At 36.6% G+C, this 17,024-nt stretch overlaps 1 protein-coding gene across 1 annotated transcript in view; it reads left to right on the top strand.

The window, feature by feature from the left end:
• GBE1 (1,4-alpha-glucan branching enzyme 1) overlaps positions 1–17,024 on the top strand; it is a 307,590-nt gene that overhangs the window by 150,877 nt on the left and 139,689 nt on the right. Inside the window, exons 4-7 of the mRNA XM_023548170.2 lie at positions 1,058–1,183; positions 1,883–2,018; positions 4,587–4,677; positions 6,471–6,680. Of these exons, the coding sequence (XP_023403938.2) occupies positions 1,058–1,183; positions 1,883–2,018; positions 4,587–4,677; positions 6,471–6,680 (563 nt within the window). The remainder of the gene's footprint in view (positions 1–1,057; positions 1,184–1,882; positions 2,019–4,586; positions 4,678–6,470; positions 6,681–17,024) is intronic.

The following is a 17,024-nucleotide window of genomic DNA, read 5'->3' on the forward strand; positions in this document are numbered from 1 at the left end:
AAAGCTGAGGGTGTAATAGAGCTCCTAACCTGAACATTTTTTATCATACACTGACTGCTTTTGGAAAGTTTAATTTTTTTTGAAGGAATTTTTAAAAATCTGTAATTTCAGTCACTCATAAGCTTTTTTATGTGGCTCACTTTCTTACCTAAGCATTCTGGAAAAACTCAAATTCCTTTTTTCGTGACTAACTCTAAGAGGGTAAAGTTAGTAAAATTGTCTTTGCATCCTTTTATTTTTTATTGTTATTGATAGTGAAAATTTTACTACTAGAACATATGGGAATGGATGATTAAAGGGAAATGGATTTATATGATAAAGCGTAATGGGAATAGGGTATAGAATTGAGAAGGGGTAGAAGATATTTACAGTGTAGGGTGTGTGTGTGTGTTTGTACATCCACAATCAGGTGTTAATGAAAACTCATTTGTCTCTCTTGTCTTCCTGAAAACTTCATCATTAATTGCCATGAAAAGAAAAAGAAAGAGGTGGTGAAGTGACTCACATTCCTTTTCTTAATATTTCCTCCTACTGATTGATTTACTGACAATAGCTTCCAAATATTACTCTTGCCTTTTTAGTGTTCCCTGACCCTGGTGGCATAGTGATTAAGTGCTATGGCTGCTAACCAAGAGGCCGGCAGTTCGAATCTGCCAGGCACTCCTTGGAAACTATGGGGCAGTTCTACTCTCTCCTATAGGTAGGCTATGAGTTGGAACCAACCCGGACAGCAGTGGGTTTGGTTTATTTATTTATTTATTTTTGGTACATTACTTTAATCAGCCCCTCTAATGACTGGTTTGCAATGAAGGAAACTGCCAGGGAATTACAAAATATTCCAGCTGGAAGTGACTCTAAGCATCATATACTACAGCTGATGAGGAAAGCAAGGTCCATAGAATTTAAATATCTTCTTTAAGGTCACACCTCTGGCTCTTGGTTTAAATTCTAAAGATCATTCCTCCCTTTCCTACTTGTAGCAATGCTCATAAATTATTATGTGTTATCTTAGAGTTTGGTGGTATTTTAAAGCAATAACATCTCCTTCTGTTTTTAGATAGTTATTACTAGTAAAAGTGGAGAGATCTTGTATCGTATTTCACCATGGGCGAAGTATGTGACTCGTGAAGGTAGTAACGTGAATTATGATTGGATACACTGGAATCCGGAGCATCCATATAAAGTGAGAAAAACAAATGTTTGAATAAATGCTTGTTTCAATATTTATAGGAAAACTAATTTTTACTTTTATAGTATTTAGAGTTTGGAATTTTATATCTTAGTATTTGTTGTACTATATATATTTGAGTCCACCATCTGTATCCAATAAAATATAAAAGTGGGTTATTGTTTTATTCTAAGTTTCTGAGATGAGGGAGGAAAAACACTAAGGAAATTAATCTCTACATACTGACCCATAAAGAATGCTGAAAAAAAAAAAAATGAAACACTATTTCTGATTCATGAAAAATTCTTCAGTGATGTAACATTTCTCCTTGTCATGGACTTGAAACATGGTAAGTGTCCTTAGGAATAAAAAATGTGGACTACTACCTCATGTTTTTTATGAATTAGGGTAATATTTAAGGTTTTATTATCATTTATTATTCTTATTGAGTGCTTAGGCTCACAAAATATCTTCACTCAAAGATAAGGCATTTAATATTAAGCCAATACACGATTCCTCTTTTAAATTAGGTTTATTAACAAGATCCTAATTCTTTTTTTTTTTAAATGTAAAGAAAATTTAATGGATGCAGCCAATTCCTTTTATATGCTCCAAGCATTTGAGTTGACTCACCCTTCCATTTAACATGCTTTATTACTTGGTGTCATACCTGCATTCCCGGACTAATTCTGTTTGTAATTTTATATTCTGTAGTTTAAGCATTCCAGACCAAAGAAACCAAAAAGTCTGAGAATTTATGAATCTCATGTGGGAATTTCTTCCCATGAAGGAAAAGTAGCTTCTTATAAACATTTTACATGCAATGTACTACCAAGAATTAAAGGCCTTGGTAAGTAATAACTATGACTTTTATTCAAATAAAATTTTAATGAGTCTGTTCTCTTATTAGAAAAGCTAATTACAAGTGTCTCTTTTTGTGTTAAGAGATTAAATATGTAATAGAAATACATTTTATTTTAGGCTTCTCAAATTGCCCTGTAATAGTGATAGCACAGAAAAGAGAAATGGAATAAGATAGAGCCTAAGAATTCAAGATATTATTCCAATTTCAATTTAAAGTAATGTGAACTGATGGCTTCCAAAATTGTAGATAAATATGTAAGCATAATTACTTTTCTACAGGCAAAAACTTTTATCCAATTAAGTGGTCATTGATTATAACCTGTTCATTTTAGCCTGTCAGACAAAAAACGTATTTGTAAGTTCACTGGAACTCGTTTTGCATCAGTCACTGTATATTGTGCCTGTCTGTATGACTTACTTGACAGACATTTACAGGGGATCCCCTGGTGAGACACATTGTGGTAGATGTTCGTTCCTGTATTGGACTGTAATGACACAGACCCTGTCTTCAGGGGAACAACCAGGAGACTGCATAACATACTGCTGAATTATTGATTCAGTATGCTTTAAACCTGTTACTTATCTTTTTATAGGTAATGAGTTTTTATAATTTCACAGCATATTAGCACCTGCTCCAATAGCTAGATAAAACTGTTAAAAAAAACCTGTTACCATCAAGTCAGTTCCAACTCAGCAGTCCTATAGGACAGAGTAGAACTGCCCCATAGAGTTTCCAAGAAGCACCTTATGGATTTGAACTGCTGACCTTTTGGTTAGCAGCCATAGCTCTTAACCACAATGGCACCAGGGTTTCCATAGCTAGATAGGGGAATAAAAGTACATTTAACTATTTTGCTTCTGGTAGGCGGCTCAAGTTTTGACTGGAGGAAAAGTTGGCAACTCATGGCAAAAGTTTTCAGTTCTCAGTGCATCTTAACATTATCTCTGATGGTGAGGTCAGGTTCCATAAACCATAACTAATGAAACTCATGGAGAATAAGTTATTTTTAATAGCTATTATGTTAAAACATGTTGTATTTGCAATGTTCTGTGATATTGTATGAATTGTTTATAACCTGGTTCTCACATAAACTTCGCCAACCAAGCATTCTCTTATTTATCTTTGTGTCTCAATTGCCTAGTCCAGTACTTAGAATAGAAATGAATCTGTGAATACTTAGTTCCATAAAAATTAACAGTAAAAATTGTAGATGTTTGAGCATACAAATAATATTTATTACATAACAGAGAAATAAACTACAAACTGTAGAGCACATTTTAATTATAATAAGATACATAATTTATTTATGTTATATGAGCCATTTATATATATATATATATATATATATATATACACACATACACACCAGGTCTGTCAGAGTTCATCTGATTTTTTTTTTACAATAAAAAAGCCAACAGTGATAACTTTTAGTAGATTATAAAATTGCAGAGAACTTAATGCTTTGTTTTGCACACCTAGATCTCTCATTCTGAATTGTAAGTGTTCCAATATTAATGGCCTCCGAACTATGTGCATGAGAAACTGTACGAGACCAAACAAGAATGAAATTGGTTTGACACTTTCGTTTGTTTACAAAACTACAAGTTATATAAGTGACATATTGAATATAAACTTATATAAACCTTGAAGTTATAGACATTCTGTTGACAGCATTTGACTTTGAGAGCAGAATAGGAATCTATTTTATGTATGTTCCAGGAATGTTACTTGCAAAGCAATCAAATAATATTTGGAAAGTTTACCAAATTATGCTTTGTAGGAGGAAAACCCATTTTTCATAGTTTTACTGTAAAGACCAAAATTTTTTCCTCTGAATATCATTTGCATACCTGAAAAATACCTTATTAAATGCTTTTAAGTGTTCTGAATTTGTTAATACAATATATACTTTTTGAGTCACATCATTTAGCATTAAAGCAAAATATTTTTAGATAGAGAAAAGAAGGTAAGGTGTGTTTGTGAGTGTGTGCATACATATGTGCAAATTGGGAGTAATTTTATAAGGGCAGAAAAACAGTGGAAAGTGGAAGCATTAATGCTGCCTATCTGCAAAACCTACTTTGTGTAAAAGCTCCTTAGTGATATTGCATATGCTGTATTGTAGAAATGACTTTGAAATGTTAAAATGGTAAAATAAAACGTATATGGCCTGTAATCGGTTACTTTTCCTTAGCTTTCATAATCTTCAGTGTGAATATTAAAAGTACAAGTGAAGTTTAGCATATGCAGATTACAATCTTTCATATTTGAAAGCCAAATTAAGAGTATATTTGCATATCATTTATTACTCCTTAAAATGAAGCCATTTCAAATAGCTGGTCAGAATAGAGTTCTCAAGAAACTAACTGTCAGATTTTGTGTTAGAAGGTCAGACAAGCAAAAGATGTTAAGGTAGTAAAATTTATTCAGGAAGACCGAACCTTCTAGATTACATGCAAAATTTAAAGTGTCTTTGGAACAAGGATGATATTTTTATAGGATCTGTTATTTATTTATTTTAATGTGTGTGGCTTTTAATTTCTGTCTAAATAGGCTACAACTGCATTCAGCTGATGGCAATCATGGAACATGCTTACTACGCAAGTTTTGGTTACCAGATCACAAGCTTCTTTGCAGCTTCAAGGTAAAATGAAGGATTCACTCCAGTCATTTGCATTTTGAGCAAATAAAAAATGGTGCATTTACTTTTCGTTAAGCAATGGTCTGGAACCTATGTTAGTGTTAACAGAGTTAATAGAAGCTGAGCATTTTCTTTTACTGCGATCATAGACTGTTCTAATCCAGCCTCAGAGGTTGCTTTTCTTGAAATGATTTCTGATAAAGAATATCCAGAAATTATTACGTGTTTGGAGGCTCCAGCTTTGGGCACATGATTGTGTCCCAGGGAAGGCATTATTGCCAGAGCTCTCTTCCTTTTCTGAACCGAGGCTGACTCATGTAGGAAGGTGATGGAGAGGCACTTGGTAGGACATATACAACCCATAAAAGGGCTGCCTTTCCTCCCAGGCTGAAATCCAAAGAATGTAGACATCTGGGTAGAAAGACACCATGGAGTTCTAGGCAATTGAAGATGCTGTTGATTTGAATGACTGCAAAGAACAATTTAACTTGGTCTTGAAATCTGTTCATTTTAGTCCCTTTCTAGCCGACCGTTTGCTGCGGGTTTCAACAACATCGTTCTAACACATTCAAATACGGATGTCCTGAAGCACACATGAGCATAGGCATACCAGCCTTCCCCCCACTTCCCCAGCACCAGCCCACACACACAGCATATAGTTACCTGCTCATTCAACCATGCTATGAGTTTTAACATATGCTAAGTCCTAACATATGACAAGCCCAGCATTGCCTCTACCTTATGGAGCTGACAGTATGGTGGCATGTAGACATTGTCTCCGTTTCCTACAGATGTCATAACAAAATACCACAAAGTGGGTGGCTTTAAAGAACAGGAATTTATTTTCTCACAACTCAGGAGGTTAGTAGTCCAAATTAGGGTATTGGTTATATCGTTTCTTTGTAAGGGCTCTGACAGAGGAACTGTCCTGTGCCTGTCTCTAAGCTTCTAGTGGCTGCTGGCAATCTTGGGCTTTCCTGTAACTTTCTGCAGGTTTTGCTTAATCATTTGTTATCTCCCAACTAGAATGTAAATTCCATAGGGTAGTGATGTATATTTTCTTCTTTGTTATATCCCCGGATTATAGAGAATTCAATGGCACATGAGAGGTAACTCAATACATATTAGATGAGGAAATGTATTAATGGATAAATGAATGAATGAAAGAAGCTTTATGACAATGCTGCTCTCTTGAGCGTAAAAGCATCTAGGTGGCTGGGTAAAGAGAGGAAGGGGTAGCACATACACAGGTCATATTATTGATGGGTGAGTTATCCACCTTTTCCTCTTGAAGAGTTGCAGACAGGACAAATCTCTTGGCCCACTGGTACCTGAGGGCATTCTGGCTTGGGACTATATACAGGAGGAAAGGCCTCTGTGAAGACACTAAGGGCATTCTCACGCCTACCCCAGCCATACACACCCAAAGGGATATTCAGGTATGTAAGCAGAAACTACCACACACTGCTGACTAGCTAGGAGCTCAGAGGATAGAGGAACAGAGTTTTACTGTTTACATACTCGAACAGTGAATTTTGGTTGAGATATCAATCTATATTTAATGGCCTGAATTAAATTGCTATTTTTATTTATTGACTGCTTTTTTTTTTTTTTTTTTTAAATTTACTTCATATCAAATGTTAAGCAACTTTGACTTGTGTCTAAGAATTGTGTCATACGGTGTTGGCATATTTAAAATGTCTAGTGCTGCACTGGTAAAACAGTTGGTGTATATTAAAAGATTGATTGTTTTAACTTTGATGTCCTCTTGTTTTTGCTGTATTCTTTACCTTTAGTCGTTACGGGACACCTGAAGAGCTAAAAGAACTGGTTGACACAGCTCATTCCATGGGCATTATCGTTCTCTTAGATGTGGTACACAGTCATGCTTCAAAAAACTCAGAGGATGGACTGAATATGTTTGATGGGACAGATTCCTGCTATTTTCATTCTGGACCTAGAGGGAATCATGATCTTTGGGATAGCAGATTGTTTGCCTACTCCAGGTAGGTACATATATTATGGAAATGTTTTTTCTGTTTCAAAGTAATTTTAAGAAATTATACTAAATTCATTGTATGTGTACTTCTTTTTTTTACTAGTATTTAATATTCTTAATGTTGGTATTTTTAAATGATATGAGAAATATTTAATAGAACTGTAGAAATAGCACATGCATTTGTGGTAAGTTGTGTTAAATTTCAGCTTTACAGATCTTAAAACCCATCGCCACAGAGTTGATTCTGACTCTTAACAACCCTATAGCGAATCTACAGAAGCCCACCGGGCTTCTAAGGTTGTAATCTTTATGGAAACAGACTGCTACATTTTCTCCTGTGAGTTTGAACTGCCGACCATTTGGTTAACAGCCAAACACCACCGGGACTCCTTTGCCACTTAAAATATATTATATTGCCATTTAAAAGCTTTAATGTGAATCATTTTTAATATCTTATAAACACCACTTAAATTATCTGGTTGACTTAACCTTAGAAGAATCTCCTTTTAATAGAAAGATATACATTAAGTAGGCTCTTTTTTTAGGTCGTACTTCACATTCTTAATATCACCATGTTTTTAATTGTAGTTACATTATTAATTTATAGCTGTAACAACAGCTAACATTTAGTAATATGTAATATGTGTCAGGTGAGTCCTGATGCTGCAGTGGTTAAGCACTGAGCTGTTAACCGAAAGGTCAGCAGTTCAAACCCACCTGCTGCTCCAAGGGAGAAGAAAGATGTGGCAGTCTGCTTCTGTAACGATTACAGCCTTGGAAACCTGGTGGGGCGGTCCTACTCTGTCCTATGGGGTTGCTATGCGTCAGAATGAACTGGATGGCAATGGGAATATGTGTTAGGCAGTTTGCCAAGTGTTTTAGATGTGTCAGCTACATGTTTTATTTAATCTGCACAGAAACTCTACTTATACACCGTAAGTACTGTTGCTCCAGTCATTTTACAGATAAACTAAGGTTTAGTGTTGAGAAAATATTTTTAAAGATTCAGCACATCTCTAACCTCTTTTACCAAGTGGAAGTGGTATATTAAGGCAAATCTTAAGAATCCAAAATATTATCAACTCAGTGTATTACCCTATATGAAGATACCTTGTCAGCCATATAAAATGTAGAGTGCCAAGTAATGGATAACTAAGTTTTTACAGTAAATATGTCTGATAAAGTTTAACAAATGTTTCTTTTAGACGTCACCACACACATAAGCATAACCCACCCAACCCACTGCCGTCGAGTCGATTCTGACTCATAGTGACCCTGGAGGACAGAGTAGAACTGCCCCATAGAGTTTCCAAGGAGCGCTTGGCGGATTCGAACTGCTGACCTTTTGGTTAGCAGCTGTAGCACTTAACCACTACACCAGGGTTTCCTATATAAGCATACGCATACCTAAAAAAGTCTCAGCGTAGAAGGCTTCAGCAGATAGTTTTATGACATGAAGAATTCCTAATTCTTAGCATAAATCAGATGACTTTTACGTGGCAAAAATAGTTTTGCTTTGGTCTTTGTGTAATATACATTATTTCATATTTCATAACAATACAGGGATCACTCACATCAGATGAGGCAGCACAGTAAATGAGAAAGGACACAGGAAAAAGCATATGGCAGGGTTCCAGGCCTTGTATCACTCTGATTGCTACAAATTGATTAATCATTTTAGTTCTCAGATTTTCATTATAAGAGAAGGCAAGGTTTTGGGGCTTACACATTTCCCTCAGTGAAAGATTTGGTATTCATGTCACCTTTTTGAATACTGCTTTTATTATACTATAGATTCATAACAAGTAAAACAGACAGAGCTTGTGCTAATGCTATGATATAACCCCACTAATTACATTATTGAATAGAATCTGGAAAATAAATACAATTAATTGAGCTATCTTGTTCAAATTTGGATGAATGAGAGCCTATTCTGTAGAACTCTGTCTTAAGAAAGACATACATTAAATGCTTAAATTTTTATGTTATGAAACAATTCTTCTGTAGAACTATGCCTGAAAAAGAAATACAGAAGGTGGAGGGATTTTTATGTTATAAAACAAATTTTTATTTTAAAATAATATTTTTTATAGTGTGTTTTTTCTGTACCATGAGTTCTCAAAGTATATTTAACATTACCCAATTTTTTAAAGAGAAAGTATTATGCACAGTTTTATTCAAGGATGTTTCCATTAACTCTTAATCTTTCTCAGGTGCTCACTTTTGGTAAAAAATATTTAGTATCATCGTCATCATCATCATCACTTTTTATTTCATGATATATCATGTTGTTGTTGTTGTTAGGTGCCATCGAGTTGGTTCCGAGTCATAGCGATATTATTTACAACAGAAGGAAGCACCGCCTGGTCCTGTGCCAGTATTACAATGCTATATCATACATCGTATGACTATATCATATAATGCTATTTATAATTTATAGCTCTGTAAATACATTTCTATTTAAAATGGATTTTTATAAATCTATGTATTTTGTACGATCAGTATCTAAATTTTCTGATTTTTAGAGAACTGATATTTTCTATAAAGCGTTATACTGTTGGTTATGACATTATTAAACATAGATGTTATAAATGCTGTCGACTTGGCTCTGATCATAGCGGCCCTATGTGCAACAGAACAAAACGTTGCCCAGTCCTGTGCCATCCTCACGATTGTTGCTATGTTTCAGGCCATTGTTGCAGCCAGTGTGTCAATCCATCTCCTTGAGGGTTTTCCTTTTGTCCCCTGACCTTTTACTTTACCAAACATGAAGTCCTTCTCCAGGAACTGATCCCTCCTGAAAACATGTCCAAAGTGCGTGAGATGAAGTCTCACTGTCCTGGCTTCTAAGGAGCATTCTGGCTGTACTCCTTCCAAGACAGATTTATTTGTTCTTCTGGCAGTCCATGGTATATTCAGTATTCTTTGCTAACACCATAATTCAAAGGCATCAATTCTTTTTAGGTCTTCCTTATTGATTGTCCAGCTTTTGCATGTGTATGAGGCAGTTGAAAATACCATGGCTTGGGTCAGGCACATTTTAGCCTCAAGGGGACATCTTTACTCTTTAACATTTTAAAGAGGTCTTTTGTAGTAGATTTGCAGAATGCAATCTGTCCTTTGATTTCTTGACTGCTGCTTCCATGAGCATTGATTGTGGATCCAAGTAAAATGAAATTCTTGACAACTTCAATCTTTTCTCCATTTATCATGATGTCGTTTATTGGCCCAGTTGTGAGGATTTTTGTTTTCTTTGTGTTGAGGTGTAATCTCTACTGAAGGCTGTAGTCCTTGATCTTCATCAGAAAGTATTTTAAGTCCCCATCACTTTCAGCAAGCAAGGTTGTGTCATCTGCATATCGCAAATTGTTAATGAATCTATCTCCTGATGCCGTGTTCTTCTTCATACAGTCCATTTTCTTGGATTATTCCGTTCAGCATACAGATTGAATAAATATGGTGAAAAGATACAACCCTGATGCACACCTTTCCTGGTTTTAAACCATGCAATATCCCTTTGTTCTGTTTGAATGACGCCTTCTTGCTTTATATACAGGTTCCACGTGAGGAGAATTAAACTGGCGTAGTGGTTAAGTGTTACAGCTGCTAACCGAGAGGTCAGCAGTTAGGGTTCGCGAGGCGATCTTGGGAAACTCTGTGGGGCAGTTCTACTCTGTCCTATAGGGTCGCTATGAGTCGGAATCAACTCGATGGCAGTGGGTTTGGTTTTGGTTTTTGGCATTCCCATTCTTCAAAATGTTATCCATAATTTGTTGGGATCCATGGTTGAATGCCTTTGCATAGTCAGTAAAACACAGGTAAACATCTTTCTGATATTCTCTGCTTTCAGCCAAGATCCATCTGACTTCAGCTGTGATATCTCTTTCCATGTTCTCTTTTGACTTTGGCTTGAATTTTTGGCAGTTGCTCATCAATGTACTGCTGCAACTGTTTTTGAATTATCTTCAGCAAAATTTTATTGTGTGTGATATTAATGATATTGTTTGATAATTTCCCATTCTGATGGATCACCTTTCTTTGGAATGGGCACAGATATGGATTTCTTGGCACAGATGAGTGAGTGCTTCCAGCATTGCATCCATTTGTTGAAACATCTCCATTGATATTCTGTGAATTCCTGGAGCCTCGTTTTTTGCCAATGCCTTCAGTGCATCTTATACTTCTTCCTTTAGTACCATTGGTTCTTGATGTTATGGTACCTCCTGAAAGGGTTGAAAGTCAACCAATTCTTTTTGGTACAGTGACTCTGTGTATTCCTTGCATCTTCTTTTGATGCTTTCCACTTCAATATTTTGCCCATAGGATCCTTCAATATAGCAACTTAAGGCTTGAATTTTTCTTCAGTTCTGTCAGCTTGAGAAATGCTGAGCCTCTTCTTCCTTTTGGTTTTCTAACTCCATCCAAGTCTTTGCACATATCATTATAATACTTTACTTTGTCTTCTCAAGCTGCTGTTTGAAATCTTCTGTTCAGCTCTTTTACTTCATCACTTCTTCCATTTTCTTTAGCTACTCTGTGTTCCAAGGCAAGTTTCAGAGTGTCTTCTAACATCCATTTTGGTCTTTTCTTTCTTTCCTGTCTTTTTAATGACCTTTTGCTTTCTCTATGTGTTTCCTTGATGTTATCTCACAGCTGGTCTGGTCTTTGGTAATTAGTGTTCAATGTATCAAATTTATTCTTGAGGCAATCTCAAAATTCCAGTGGGTTATACTCAAGGTCACACAGTAGATAAAATATAGATAAAATTCTACAAAACCGGTATATATAACTTAATTTAGATACATAATTATTTAATATTTAGGTGTTTGAATATATAAAATACTAAAGATTCTGAAACTCTTTGGTTTATTTTCTAATAATTATGCAGTTATTAGAAACTGCTTATTTTCTCTTTCATTAACAAAATTTATATTAGTCTGATTAAACCTACCAGACTTTCTTTTACACTTACTTCCTTCTATTCTGATTATTTATATCTAATTTAACATTACTTTGGTCTATTGCTGAAGTCATTTTTATAATCCTAGCATTCGTGATTCAAGCCCTTCGTTGCTGCTTAGCTTATCTATTGCTGCTTAACAAGTCATCCCAAATTTAGTGATTTCAGAAAATAGCAGTTGTTTATTTTGTTCAGATATCTGCAATTTGGGAATAATTTGTAAGCAATTGCTCCTTCTCCATGTTGTGTCAGCTGGGTTGGCTCACTTGGTGGCTGGAGGATCCACTTTTAAAATACTTCACTCTCATGACTGACAAGTTGATGCTGGCTTTCAACTAGGAGCTCAGCCATGGCTATGGGCCAGAGGGCCTCAGTTCTCCTCCTTGTATAGCACTACACAATCTGCTTGGGCTTTCTTGCAGTGTGACTGCAAGACCGAGAGTCCCAAAAGGCAGGGAGTGTGAGTTAATGTCTGGGTCCAGAAACTGTCAAACCATCATGTCAGCCATAAACTTTTGGTCCAAGAGTCAGATTCTAGATCTGTCTTTTGAAATTACTATTTCTAACATGTTTTGACCACGAAAAATGAATATGCTCCACTCCAAATTCAGAAGAGATGTATGGAAATACTTGTCCGTTTGGAAGTGTTTTTGTTTGCTGAGGCCGTGTTTGTGTAGTAGAGAGTTATGGCTGAAGTAGACAAATTTTTAAAAAAATACATCTTCCTTTATAGAAGTAATAATGCCTTTTAGATAATTGAAAACTAAGTAAAAAGCATACAGAATCCAAAATATAAATTAGTATTCTTTATAAATGTAAATAACATTTTTATTTAGTTGTATGTGAGTAGCACTTTGTTCTTGCTGTTGTTAGTTGAGGCCAAGTCAATTCCACATGTGCAGAGTAGAACTGCTCCATTGGGTTCCAAGACCTTTCAGAAGCAGATCACCAGGCCTACCTTCTGAGGTGCCTCTTGATGAGCTCGAACCACCTAACTTGAAGTTAGTAGTCGAGCACCCAACCATTTGTGCCACTCAGGGACTTACGTGCTTATACACACATGTAAGCCCAAACCTTCACTTTCACCCTCCCCAGTGATAGCTAGACTACCTGAAATTTTGGCTTTGTTCCTTATCCAGAAGATATCAGAAACTACACTCTATATTTCATATATTAAAATATAAGTTCTTTTCCATGCCTTAACTTTGATATGTTGATTAATATTAAGGTGCATGGCAAATTTAGGGCTGTGGTGGCTCAATGCTAGAATTCTCACCTTTACTGGACAGACCAGGGTTTGATTCCTGGCCAGTTCACCTCAATCACAGCCACAGCTAGTCTGTCAGTGGAGGCTTGCATGTTGCTATGGTGCTGATCAGGTTTCAACGGAGCTTCCAGACTGACAGACTAAGAAGAAAGGCCCGGAGATCTGCTTCTGAAAATCAGCCAATAAAAAGCCTATGGTGGCTAAAAACAACATTGACAAATAGACATAACTATGGCACACATAGGCCCTGGTGGATCAGCGGTTAAACATTTGGCTACTAACCAAAAGGTCAGCAGTCTGAATCCACCGGTTGCTCCTTAGAAACCCTATGGGGCAGTTCTCCTCTGTCCTATAGGACCGCTATGAGTTGGAATCTACTCAGTGGCAATGGATTTTTTGTATGGCACATGGTTTGCTTAAAGCTCTTAGCCTTTTCTTTGAAAACTTATGTAATAATTTTTGAAATAATTGTATTTACCATTTGAAAAAAAAAGTCTTATGTAGATTCAGCTTTCTGTAGAACTATGTCGCTGATTCTCACTTTTATCCTATCTTTATGTCACAACCTGTCACCATTTATAATCTCTGATTCAAGTGCCGTCATCAGAGTTGCCAGAATTAAGTATTTCACTCTGCGTAGTACCAGAGATCCTGACTGTGCTATTTCATTACCTGCTATGAATAAATTTCCAATCAGGAGCTGCCCATGTTTTAATTTTCTGTCTACTTGGCTGAACTGCCTTCTAACTCTGCTAAATTACTAATGACAGTTCATAACAGAGAGGGGGCTGTCCTTTCTTTAGTTGGTAAAGAGAGCTTTCTGACAAATCTGCCACTCAAAAGATTATAAAGTTTCTAGAATTAGAAATTCTGAATGTTATTTTGTGGTCTCAGCTTTAAATTCTGTTTTGCATATGGCTCTTCACAATATAAATGTACTTGATAAACAATAGGACAACTGCAGATTTGTTGAGCTTCCAACAGTTCTGCCTTAAACATTGTTAAATCTTTAAATCAGTGCCTTTTACTTTTGGAGTATTTCTTTAAGCTGGAATATTGAGTGTCACAGGAGATAGCGCAGTAAAGCTAATGCTCATTGTTGCCTCACACCTTGCACGTTGGTGCAGTTAGTAACCCTGTTTCATCAGCATGGGTTCCTAATGTGACAGTTGTTAGGTTAGAAAATATTTTGCTCTTGTCTTGAGTTACTAGAGTTACTTGCAGAAACAAAAGTGAATCATATTAACTACATTACCTAGGTCATGTTGTGCAATGGTTAAGCACTTAGCTGCTAACCTAAAGGTTGGCAGTTCAAACCTACCCAACAGCTTCAAGGGAGAAAGATGCGGCAGTCTGCTTCTGTAAAGGTTACAGGCTTGAAAACCCTACGGGGCAGTTCTACTCCATCCTATAGGGTTCAAGAGTCAGAATCGACTCCATGGCAATGGGTTTGTTTTTTTTTTTTGGGTTATTGTTCTATAGAAGTTTTGATCAAACCAAAAAACCAAACGCGTTGCTATCGAGCTGATTCTGACTCAGAGTGACCTGGTAGGACACAGTAGAACTGCCACATAGGGTTTCCAAGGAGTGGCTGATAGATTCAAACTGCCGACCTTTCAGTTAGCACCCGTAGCTCTTCACCACTGTGCCACTAGGGGTCCTTGCTACATGTATGCATACAATAAGTAAATAAATATGTATTTGTTGAAACATTTTTTATTGAAAGGGTACATAATAAAGTAAAAGTTTACTGATTGTTAGATTAGACCATTGCTTGGGTAAAATTACGGTTAACACCATGGATCAAAAAATAAATAAAAGGAACTGCCTTTTTTTTTTTCTTAATTTTTAACGTGCTTTTAAGTGAATGTTTACAAACCAAGTCAGCCTCTCATACAAAAACTTATATACACTTTGCTATAGACTCCTAGTTGCTCTCCCTCTAATGAGACAGCACACCTCTTCCCTCCACTCTCTATTTCATGTCCATTTGGCCAGGTTCTGACCCCCTCTGCCCTCTCATCTCCCCTCCAGGCAGGAGATGCCAACATAGTCTCAAGTGTCTGCATGATCAAAGAAGCTCACTCCTCACCAGCATCCCTCTCCAACCCATTGTCTAGTCCAATCCATGCCTGAAGAGTTGGCTTTGGCAATGGTTCCTGTCCTGGGCCAACGGAAGGTCTGGGGGCCATGACCACTGGGGTCCTTCTAGTCTCAGTGAGACCATTAAGTCTGGTCTTTTTACAAGAATTTGGGGTCTGCATCCCACTGCTCTCCTGCTCCCTCAAGGGTTCTCTGTTGTGTTCCCTGTCAGGGTAGTCATCAGTTGTAGCTGAGCACCATCTAGTTCTTCTGGTCTCAGGCTGATATAGTCTCTGGTTTATGTGGCCGTTTCTGTCTCTTGGGCCCCTAATTACCTTGTGTCCTCAGTGTTCTTCATTCTCCTTTGATCCAGGTGGGTTGAGACCAATTGATGCATCTTAGATGACCGCTTGCTAGCGTTTAAAACCCCAGACGCCACTCTCCAAAGAAGAATGCAGAACGTTTTCTTAATAGATTTTATTATGCCAATTGACTTAGATGTCCCCTGAAACCATGGTCCCCAAACCCCACCCCTTCTACGCTGGCCTTCAAAGCGTTCAGTTTATTCAGGAAACTTCTTTGCTTTTGGTTTAGTCCAGTTGTGCTGACCTCACCTGTATTGTGTGTTGTCTTTCCCTTCACCTAAAGTAGTTCTTATCTACTATCTAATTAGTGAATACCCCTCTCCCACCCATCCTCCGTCCCCCTTCTCATAACCATCAAAGAATATTTTCTTCTATGTTTAAACTATTTCTCGAGTTCTTATAATAGTGGTCTTATACAATAGTTGTCCTTTTGCAACTGACTAATTTCACTCAGCATAATGCCTTCCGGATTCCTCCATGTTATGAAATGTTTCACAGATTCATCACTGTTCTTTATCAATGTGTAGTATTCCATTGTGTGAATATACCATAATTTATTTATCCATTCATCCATTGACGGGCACCTTGGTTGCTTCCATTTTTTGCTATTGTAAACAGTGCTGCAGTGAACATGGATGTGCATATATCTGTTCATGTAAAGGCTCTTATTTCTCTAGGATATATTCCAAGGAGGGGATTGCTGGATCACATGGTAGTTCTATTTCTAGCTTTTGAAGGAAGCACCAAATCTATTTCTAAAATATTTGTACCATTTTACATTCCCACCATCAGTGTATAAGTTTTGTTCCAGTCTCTCCACAGCCTTTCCAACATTTATTGTTTTGTGTTTTTTGGATTAATGACAGCCTTCTTGGAGTGAGATGAAATCTCATTTTAGCTTTGATATGCGTTTCTCTAATGGCTAATGATCATGAGCATTTCCTCATGTATCTGTTAGCTACCTGAGTGTCTTCTTCAGTGAAGTGCCTGTTCATATCTCTTGCCCATTTTTTAATTGGGTTATTTGTCTTTTTGTAGTTGAGTTTTAGCAGAATCATGTAGATTTTAGTGATCAGGTGCTGACTGGAAATGTCATAGCTAAAAACTTTTTCCCAGTCTGTAGGTAATCTTTTTAATCTTTTGGTGAAGTCTTTGGATGAGCATAGGTGTTTGATTTTTAGGAGCTCCCAGTTATCTAGTTTTTCTTCTGCATTGTTAGTAATGTTCTGTGTACTGTTTATGCCATGTATTAGGGCTCCTAACGTTGTCCCTATTTTTTTTTCCATGAACTTTATTGTTTTAGATTTTATATTTAGGCCTTTAATCCATTTCGAGCTCGTTTTTGTGTATGGAGTGAGGTATGGGTCTTGTTTCATTTTTTTGCAGGTGGATATCCAGTTATGCCAGCACCATTTGTTAAAAACATTGTCTTTTCCTCATTTAACTGTTTTGGGGCCTTTGTCAAATATCAACTGCTCATATGTGGATTCTCAATTCTATTCCATTGGTCTATGTATCTGTTGTTTTACCAGTACCAGGATGTTTTGACTACTGTGGTGGTATAATAGGTTCTAAAATCAGGTAGAGTAAGGCCTCCCACTTTGTTCTTCTCTTTTAATAATGCTTTACTTATCCAGGGTCACTTTCCCTTCCATATGAAGTTGGTGATTTGTTTCT

Source organism: Loxodonta africana, chromosome 20 (assembly GCF_030014295.1).
Source record: "Loxodonta africana isolate mLoxAfr1 chromosome 20, mLoxAfr1.hap2, whole genome shotgun sequence".
In the NCBI taxonomy this organism is placed as follows: Eukaryota; Metazoa; Chordata; class Mammalia; order Proboscidea; family Elephantidae; genus Loxodonta; species Loxodonta africana.